At 37.3% G+C, this 10,559-nt stretch overlaps 2 protein-coding genes across 2 annotated transcripts; one reads left to right on the top strand and one right to left on the bottom strand.

The window, feature by feature from the left end:
- Positions 1-205: 205 nt before the first annotated feature.
- On the bottom strand, positions 206-5,985 carry clic3 (chloride intracellular channel 3). The gene is made up of 7 exons (XM_029516010.1): positions 5,856-5,985; positions 3,577-3,673; positions 2,662-2,771; positions 2,205-2,330; positions 1,928-2,034; positions 1,656-1,831; positions 206-1,545 (listed from the first exon to the last, which is right to left on the bottom strand). Exons 1-7 carry the CDS (start codon positions 5,864-5,866, stop codon positions 1,381-1,383), a joined length of 792 nt encoding a protein of 263 aa, XP_029371870.1. The 5' UTR covers positions 5,867-5,985; the 3' UTR covers positions 206-1,380.
- Positions 5,793-9,362, top strand: fut7 (fucosyltransferase 7 (alpha (1,3) fucosyltransferase)). The gene is made up of 2 exons (XM_029516009.1): positions 5,793-6,213; positions 7,565-9,362. Exon 2 carries the CDS (start codon positions 7,601-7,603, stop codon positions 8,636-8,638), a length of 1,038 nt encoding a protein of 345 aa, XP_029371869.1. The 5' UTR covers positions 5,793-6,213; positions 7,565-7,600; the 3' UTR covers positions 8,639-9,362.
- The last annotated feature ends 1,197 nt before the right edge of the window (positions 9,363-10,559 follow it).

Genomic DNA, 10,559 nt, shown 5'->3' with positions numbered 1-10,559 from the left:
TCCAATCAGGATTGGATCAGCCACATTCTCGTCTTCCTGTTTGCAACATTAAAGAAGTGGATCTCGTACTGAGAGCTTCTGCTCCATAACCTCCACTTGGGACAAATAAGGCTTTTAACGATGTTTGTTTGGCAGCACAATGCTGATGCAGTGCTTTCATTTTTTTCACAACTCGAACCCTAAAGGACGACATTTAAGAGGCAGCTACTATTTAATTAATTTAATTAACGAGGTTAAAATAAAATGAACAATGGCAAAAATGGCAATGAACAATTTAACTTTTTATAATTTAAGTCCATTTGTTGTTAACGTTTCTGTACTAAGTGTTTCCTTTTCTTCGGATGAACACACATGCAAACCATTTTAAAATAGCCGGAACATCCACTTCATAACATCCTAGTGGATTAGAGAAACCACAGCAGTGGACAGTTACTTGATCTAGTATGCAGGACAGCAAGATATGGAAAACAGTTAATTCCTTCTGCCATCAGACTCCACAAATCCTAAATATCTGGAAGATAAGTTACCAAACAGCAGAAATACCCTCCAGGGATTAATAAAGTATTTCTGTTTCTGATTGTGATTCTCATTTTGACAACAGATGCTTACAAGGTTAAGTAAAGAGCTTTTTAACGACATACATAGGCACCCAGCTGGAGGCAGACAGTATTTGCATACACATTAGGATTCCCTAAAGAGTATACAAACTTTCTGATTACTTATTTTCCATTAAAATTAGCCTTATTATCGTTCCATATTTATTATTTTGTCATTTGCTTGATTGTTCATATATAATATTGTTCTCTTTGAATGTATGATTCTCTTCTTGTGTCATCTGTCATGGAGGAAAACATTTTTCTCACTTCAACTGTAAAACAAAAGCATCTCTACCTGGCTTATTTATATCTTTTTGTTTTAACATTTCTGAATCCGTAGAAGATATAAAATTTAGTTTGTTCTGTTCACAGGATTCAGACAAAAAAATACTTGTCTGCAATCAACGATGAGTAAATACATAGACAGAAAGCATGCATGCACTATGAAAAATAAAAAAAATATTCTGTGCGATTTACAGTGCTTTCTCACTGTCCAGGGGCTGAATAAGAAATCCAAGTACAGCAAGAGCATGTGACAGAACATACAGTATATACAAACAAAAGCTTTAAGGGTCTTTGAAGAGACAATAATACTTTTTTATAAAGATAGATTATTGAACATGTCATCACAAATAATTTCCATTATTTCACTATTTTCTTTGAGACAAATAAAATATAAATCATGTTGGGTTTTCAGACAGTTTTTCAACTTTTCTCTGCGGTTTTCAGACTCTTCATTCTCATCTTTGCTCTAACTTATACTGCTTCATCTCAGCCTCTTGATCTATTTGTTCAGGTATGTGGCCACAGACTGGTAGGCAATGAGGATCTCAGCATCATTTGGGCAGGTGTAGCGAAACTCATCTTTTTTGTAGGCATTATCCAGGTAACGTTTCAGACCTTTCAGCTCTGCAGGGATGGCAAAGTCACGGTACTCCTTGCACACCACCTGAGGAAAGAGGGATTTAAGTTTTATGGTTTGCAAACAACATTAGATGAATTTATTGATGAAAATGTTAGTATTTTTTTGATAATCGGTTATGGCTGTACTCCTCTCACCTTGACAATATTGAGTTTCGGGAGCAGGTTGCAGTCTGCCAGAGTAAGGCTATCACCATCCAGGTAGAGCCGTGAGGACTCAGTGGCATTTGGGTTTTTGTCCAGTTCATGAGGAAGAGGTGTCTCTAGGTACATGTTCAGTTTCACCAGAGTTGTTAGAAATTTGTTCTCCAGCACTGAAAGAAAGTCAGTTGTTATATTCCCTGTGGGATACACTCTCCTTCATGTAGCTACACGTGAAATATAGAATTCATTTTGAATAATGTCCTTACTGTCATTTAAAGAGGGATTGGGATTCTTGATATATGCTGAGAATTTTCTGAAAACGTCCTCCCCCGCACCGATGGACTCTTTGTATCGACAGCACAGTTTTGGGTACCTGCCATTGATTGTGCATGTGTGTGTTTATTGGAGTAGCATTGAAGGAATTACTTGGTATGTTTCAGTCACTGAAAATACATCTCAGAAAGTACAGTAACTAGTCAGATTGGGTCTTGGTGTCAGTAAGTGTTTGCCTGGTTGATTGAAAACCTCATGCTGTCCACTCACTGCGGTGGGGCCAAAGTGTCCTCCAAGAACTCCTCAATTTTGTTCGTGTCTGTTCTGACTTCATCATTGTAGAGGAGAAATGGAGGCTGAGAGCCTGGGGCCAAAGTTTTCAGCACATCAGGAGCCCTGCAACAAAGGCCAAACACAAGGATCACTTTACATAGTTTCTTCCCAAGTCTTTAGCTGAATTTTTCAGGAGGGAGATGAGCTTTTGAGTTTCTTGTTGCTGTTGCTGCACCCAAAGCTATTATATTCGTTTTTGTTTTTGTTTTTTTTTTCTTAAAAATACAAGGGGAAGAGGTGATTGTTGGTCTTCCCATATGTGAAAAAAACTTGATAAATCATCAGAAAACAGTTTAGGAAAATATATGAAATAAAGTAGTATGTATATGTATAATAAATGTTGTCATTTGTCGAAGTGTCAGAAAAAAGACAGACAGAAAAAAAGGGTTCTCACCTTTTCATGTCCACAGTGGTGAGGGTAAAGTTGGCCCCTTTTAACCAAAGAATCATGAAGAGTCTCTGACAGAATGGACAGTTCCCTACACTCTCAGCATCCACACTGGCCTGCCAGACAAATATTATATACATTTGAAACACTTCAGCATTCTTTATGTCGTATGGTGAGGTGAAAACACAGTTTAGTTTATGAAATCACATTCTAAGGTAGTTTGTTATTATTACTGTGAGGTACCTGACAAAACTGTGAATACCTGCAAAGGCATTCTTGTTAGTCCTGCTCTGCATTGACTGTCTAAAGGAAACGTCTTTGGAATTTTAAATGGAGGGCTGAGTCTTCCACCCAGATTAAACAACCTAGATTCTGCTTGCTATTTAAAATGTACAATAGATAACATTTTCCGCTGCATCCTCAGTACTGAGTCAGGCACATGTACACACTAAGGCATTTGACATGGTAGGTCATATTTCCAAACTGGACCACTGTCTTTTTCCATGCTCTACTGTTCACTGATGCAAGACAACACGCAAATGTGTAATTACTGCTGTATCACTGCAACAATTGTATAATGACAAAATGCATTACAGTGTCATCACACTGGTTGTGCGAGCAAGTTAGGCACTGACATTTTGTAGTTGTCACACTTTAACAAGCTAGATCATATTTGACAAGCTAGAACATCACCATGTCCAACACAGCATTAGGAAATAAATTAAGATATTTAACTAACAAAACAGCTAATAAATACAGAACCAAATGTTTTTCTGAGATTTAGGTCCACATGGAAAGCAGTCAAGGAAGCTGTTTATATGTTGAATCCTGAAACTGGATAAAACATTTTTACCCACATCTGTAAATTTGGTTGTCAAGATGTTTTTTCTCCAAGCACATCATAAATATTAAAGGTCATACCTTCACAAAGAGTTCAATCTTTGGGGCCTCAGCCATTTTTCTTTCTGTCTTTCTGTCTTTGTCTTGTAATATCCACCTCTCTGCTCTTGATAAGTTTCTGTTGAAGCAAGACAATCCACAATTTCAAAAATAAGATGTGAATGCAAGGGTTATATTTTCACCCACTCACACTGTCAAACACTCTTTCAAGGGGTTGATGAAACTAGTATGAATATATATTACAGAGGTTTTACTCACAGAGTGGAGGTCACAGCCAGCGCCTGCTTTTCCGTCGCTCCACCTGTATTTCCTTTATTTTAATTCCACTGTTTCACCACTCTCTCTCTCCTCCCTCATTTTTCTGTTTTTTGTTCAACCCTCACCACACCTGTCAGGCTGAGAGGCAGCCTTCTTTCCCTCCTTTCCAGTCCAACCAGTATATCTGGATCTCTCCTCTCAACCTGTAAGGCCTTACAGCATATTCTCTAAAAGACATATCTCACTCTCAATCTGTTACTGTCCTAGTTCGCCCGCTTTGGTCTGAATTTGCCTCTATCTGCCTTGGTTACTCTCTGTCTCGTCTGCCAGATCAAGTTTACGAGTTTTCACAGTCGTGTAGAGAGATGGTTATCAGGTGGGTTGCTCCAAACTAAAATATGTTAGGTATCTAAAATCCTACTGACATGAAATCCTTAAAAATCAATAAAATGTTTTGAGGATTTTTTTTTTTATTTTTTTTTTTTTGCACATCTAAATAGGGAAACACACTACAAGTTAGTGTTTGTGATTCTTGACTTCATTTGTGTTTCTGCCACAAAGATTAATGTCTAATTTCTAAATCATAAATGTGTACTGTTACTATGTTACTTCCATCAAAGGAGATGAGCCAGAGGTAAGTAAGTGTCTCCATACTTTTGCATGATATTATCATGTTGTAAAGTCTTCCGGATGAAGAAAATGGCTACATTGAAGACAACAGAGTGTTATTGTTATTGTTATTTTTCCCTCATCCCTTATTCTCGATGAACGCCTACTTTCTTCAGTGATTTCTCCAGAAGGAGCATTGAGACCAGAGGAACCAGGCCCAAACCTAGCTTCTACCCAAGAGGCTGTGATACTTGCACACATCCACCGATGTGGAAAGCATTTATTGATTACTGTATAAATGGATATCATAATATGGACTGAAAGGCATTCTCAGATTACCATCACCATGTAACACTATGGTTTGAGTTGACTATTGAAAATAAATGGTGAGTATTTTTACAGTCATGTCATGTATTTAAAAATATGTCTTGTTGTGCAGTGCAGCAACAGAATTCAGTCAAATAGCATCAAATATTTTCCCGCCAAAGGTTCAACTTCAAACTTTATTCCTCCAAAATAAAGAGAATGATTGAATACTATAATTTGTAAATAAAATACACAGAAATATAAGAGAGAATAGTACAGAAAACAAAGGGTGGTGCGAAACATTACAGTAATTGTTTACTAGGTGCATTTTAATACATTTGAATATTGTCAAGGAGAATTACTGAAATAAATCAACTTTTAGATGATATTCAAATTTATTGAGATGCACCTGCATTAGCCATTGAAACGTGGGCATCAGATTGTGCCTGTTTCACACTGTAGCACACTCCCCTCTGCTGGTGTTTATGGGATATAACACAACTCCAAGCATGCATTTCAGCTCTGCAGAGGTCTTGGGTGTCACACAGTTCTGATAACAAAAACAAAAGAATCTGGTGCACAGTTTCTTTAAGTTTCTTTCTGTGAAAGAAACCTGCAAAAGGAGGACAGTGGTAGCTGAGCCATATCAGTGTGAAAAAATATTGTTTAGCAGGAAAGATTAACACAAAATAAATTTGCTGTAGACGAAATTATGTTGAAATAAGAATAATACACAGATAATAAGATTAAAAAAAAGCACAACCTATTTTTGTAATGATAACGGTGGAGTGTCTTGATTATTTCAACAGTGCAGAAACCTCCATATATGAAAAGTCATTCATGAACTGAAATGTAACACTTTTTCTTGAAAAACTGTTTCCTGCTGCTGATATATCTGGTTGATGGTGCTTGTCTATTAAATAGTAAAAGAAAATAAACAGGTCTAAGTCTTAAAGTAACATTCTAAATAAAATCTATATTTTCCATGTTTATGTTTTATTTATTTTTTTACTATGATTATTATGTTTATTTTATTTCTTTTTGACTGACAGGTTTGAAACACACAGTCCAATGAAGACGCTATAAATCATATTCTGGTTTGCTGTGCAAAAGTTTAAATCACTAACCTTAATTCCATTTGCTATCCATAACCAATAACGTCACTGATGCTGAGTCACTGGCCTGGGTGCATCAGCCATTACGAGACATTTGCTCCCTTCCCATCAGCAAACTAATTGCATTAGTTGTGCCACAGAGATGAGGGAAAACAAATCGCATCAAACCACTGTAAGGCAGGAACTGGAGGAGGAGGAAGCAGGTAGCGCAATATGAGCTCAAATCATATTCTCCAGAGAGCTGAAACTCGAGAGCTGCTTCACCAAAAGTGTCAGTGTTTTTTGGTTTAAGACTCTTTAAGCGGAGCATCAAGTACCTGTATGCAATCATTCTGGTAGCGCAAGGAGCAGCCAGTCATCTGGTGAAAAGGTTAGTGCACATGTTTGGGGTTTTATCTTTCCTATAGCTTTCTTTGCATTGTGGTCAGACTTAAAAAAATGCATTTTTTACTTATATTGTACAACAGGGCTTCCTGTTCGGACTTTTTGTCATTTACTAAATATATTGGTTTTGCCCAATAACCAACACCACTGCCAGTTTTAACTTTTCACCACATCCTGTTCAAACAGCTTTCCGTCTTCACAGTAAAACAGCAACACATTAAAAGGCTTTACACCGAGGGAGATTCTACAAAGCAAATTGTACATCAAAAGCAACTTTTTCTCATAATGTAAACAACTACATTATGTTGTTTGAAGTAAATATTTAAGAATCAAAACCTAAGAAATGATTTCAGATCTAGGTGTGGTTGCACATGAATCAGATCTGTCTAGTTCAGCAGCCGAGTTCCTATTTTATACAGCAGACAGGTCTTTATGTTTATGTTGTATGCAGATAAGACCTGTATTATTTTACACGGAAAAGCTAATATATGAACAAATATCACTACCGTTTCTCCTACATCCAGTTAAAAGTCTGAATTCACAGAGTTCACGACCGCAGAGTTCATTTGGTCAGTGATACCCACAGCATTTCCATTTTTACTCACTGCACATTTTACAATAATTACCACACATCCAGTTATGACATTTTATTTTTCGATATAATACATTTTTCATTTTCAAACAAAAACACACAAAGAAAAGGATCTCAACTACTCGATGTTTTTTGGTTTCCACATCTTAAGTTTTTATCAGTTTTTATCAGTTCCTTATTGGACTTCCCCAGTGGAGAACACACATAGCAGTCAGCACTTTTCTAACTGAACATTCTCTCCTTTGTCAGAAGGGAAAAAGGTAAAAGACGTTTTTTTTTTTTTTGTTATATGACAGCAGGCACATGTTGCAGTAACAGTTTTATGTGCTTGCACTGAATCATCTTCACCCTGGCAGCAACAGGCTAGGTACCTAAATGACTAATGCGTAAGTGTTGCAACTATTTAAAGAACAAACTAGAGCGAAGTGCGCAATAAAGTTTGTATTAAACAGTCATATATGCTGAGGAATGTAATTCTTTCATTTATTTTTGTATTGAATGGTTTCAATTATTAATTATATTTATATGCCCACTGTAGGTTAGAATAAGCTTACTCTCATCAGCCATATAGTTACTTTGTGCAAGTACCTGCTAAAAACTTTTGGTATTAAAACTTATTCTAAGATTGATATTGTCAGTCAATGTTTAGGGATATTTTTGAAGTTACCACTTAACAATTCCTAATGACAAAAGCAAGGCCATGAAAAATTGCTCCTTCACAATTCTTAATTCCCTTTTGTGACAGGGTTGTGCTAACACTAAGAAGACTCTACTCAACTCAATGAAGAAGCACATCTTCTTCGCCTTCGTTTCTATTTTACTACTGTGTCTTTTCCTGGAATGGCAGCAAGATTTCCAACCTCTGAGAGTTATAAATCCCACTAATGACAAAAACGTGACCACCATCTTGGTCTGGCACTGGCCCTTCAACATAGCGTACAGCCTGAAGGGCGATGTATGCTGGGAGCTTTACAGCATCCCTCGATGCAGACTGGTGGACCAGCGCTCTCTGTTCCCCTCAGCTCACGTGGTGGTCTTCCACAACAGGGAGCTGATTGAGGGTACCCAGAAGCTTCCCTCTTACCTTCCACGGCCACAGTGGCAGAGGTGGGCGTGGATGTCCCTGGAGGCCCCTGCTAACAATGGAAACTTGCAGCAATTTGCAGGCATCTTCAACATGACCATAACCTACAGGAGGGATTCTGATATCACTATTCCCTATGGCAAGCTGGTACCAAACCAGGATGTAGGAAATTTGCAGGAGGACGTCACTGCAAATAAAAGCTTTTTGGCTTGTTGGGTGATCAGTAACTACAGAAGGCAACACAAGAGAAGCCAAGTATACAAGGAGCTGAAAGCTATAATCGCCGTGAAAGTTTATGGCGGCTTGACCAACACACATCTCTCTGCTGAAGCCCTCTTGCCCACAATTTCAAGCTGCTACTTCTATTTGGCTTTTGAGAACTCGATCTCTAAAGATTACATCACTGAGAAGCTGTGGAAGAATGCATATCAGGGCGGGGCAGTGCCTGTTGTCCTTGGACCACCGCTGAATGACTACAAAGCTGTGGCTCCGCCTCAATCTTTCATCCATGTTGATAATTTTGCATCAGTGAAAGATTTAGGAGAGTATCTACAGCAGCTGGCAGAGGACAAAAAACGCTACAATGAATATTTTACCTGGAAGCGCCAATGGAAAGTGAAACTGTACACCGACTGGAGAGAAAGAATGTGTAAGATCTGTTTACAGTACAGCAATTTACCTCCGCAGAAGGTTTACTCTGATCTAGCTGCCTGGTCTAATGCCAATAACAGTTGAACTTGAACAGTTATTTATTTTTGACACATTTGCAGAATGTCGTTATTTTCGGCTTTATATGTATATGTTTTATGTCCTTTTTCTCTGATTTCATTATGTTGATTCTGGCTTCTTCTGGCTACATTTTTCATCTTTGATTACATCAACATAAAGCAAGCCAACCTTACAATGGAGTGGCTTTGGCACACTGGCCTTTAGTGGCCCAGCCATGCACAAGACTGAAACCTGAGAGTTTTAGCTTGCGTGTATGTTGGGTTTTGTTTCTTTCAAAACTATGTTTAATATTTAGAGTGACGTTTCTGCAGTTCATTCATTTCAGCTCCAAACACTGTTTAAGTTACAACTTAAATTCATAAGCTCATATTCAAGATGAACGTACACTCCATCTAAAATTAGTCAGTCAGTGTGCAAAAAACAAAGATGCCTACATGCTGGCTGAATGTTCTGCCTATGGACACGACCAACACAACTGCCACGCCTACTTCAGCACCCTCTAGAATTTTATACCAACTCTGCATTGTGAGAAGTGTACTTAAATTATTTATGTACTTAAGCATTAGATGAGAATGGTAGTACAACTAATATATTAGAAATTGCATGATGCTAAAATAAATGGATGAAATCACTTGTCTGTGTGTGAACTTAAAAAAATAAAAGCTCTTAATGGTAGCAAATGTCAGAATGCTGGAATGCAGATTTTATCTTTGGAGAGTGGCGATCTAACTAGCCAGCCCCATTCTCTGCTTCCAATGGTGAAATATCCCTTTATATTGCTCCCATATAATCGCATTCTATGCACGACTGCTTAAGTTTGAACACAAGATGTACGATTATCTGCTTTAAGTACTTCATCTATTTAAAAAAAAAAAGTTGATCCTTGGTCAAGGGTTAGCGTTACTTTAACACACTGCTCCATTTTAGTTTAAGTGCATTTTCCACTTACTGAAGTCCCCTACCTTGAGATTGGAGGAAGGACCTCCAGTTAGAATAAAGGGAAAGGAAGCCTCCAACCTGAAATTCAACCTCTTTATCTACTATGCTAGAAATGCAGCAAATATGCTGAGCAGTAAAATTTATTGCAAATGGTTACAACTGCCACATGAAAGTGTTTAGAATATGTTAGCAAAATGCTTAAGCTGTATTTGTGAGACGTGAGAAACAGATTTCATGTCTGTCATCCATTCTGAATAAAACCACCTGAACTTGGTGGCGTGCGTTGGGGAGAGGAAAAAAAAAAAAAAAACTTCCAGTCAGTGGTTTTCTAACATTAAATTTCTACAGGAGTTAATCAAAAAATAGCCTGAAACAATTTTTTTCTTTTAATGGGATATGAGGGTTAAAAAAAAAAATAAAAAAAAAATTGAGGGGGGGAAGCTTGAAAAAGTTACTTGTTACTCTACAAGTGTGAGGTGTACGAGTCTTAACATCTGGAGCCAATATTTCAATAAATTATAATCCATTTACAATGTGAGAAAATGTTTATATATTAAAAATAGAGTCAAAGCTGTGACTGTACTGAGGGGAAAAAAAATTAATATAAATTGGTTTGTGCCAATAATGCCATGGCCACTTAAGTCACATAATACAGTGAAAGTGACATTTAATGTCTTCAGCTTTTTTTCCATAAAGCCATTACCTAAATTTAAAAAAAAAAAAAAAAAAAAAATTAAAAATACAAGTTCAGTGAGCGGCACTCAGATTTCATTTGGCATTATTTCATTAGCAAAGTCATTTACAATAAAATCAAGATGAGGTATTAAGACAACTTGATGGGGTCAAGCCTGAAATCTCACTGCAATTTACCTGAGACACTATTTAAAATTTGCAAGAGGCAGAAACTGCAGCTAAGAGGTATCAAGTCAAATTTCCTCACAATATCACCCTCCCACCACATACTGCTGCTGCAAAAAATAAAAAATAA

This window comes from Echeneis naucrates, chromosome 12 (genome assembly GCF_900963305.1).
Source record: "Echeneis naucrates chromosome 12, fEcheNa1.1, whole genome shotgun sequence".
Lineage (NCBI taxonomy): Eukaryota > Metazoa > Chordata > Actinopteri > Carangiformes > Echeneidae > Echeneis > Echeneis naucrates.
The sequence above is the reverse complement of the archived record's forward strand: the minus strand, read 5'-3'. Positions and strand labels throughout refer to the sequence as shown.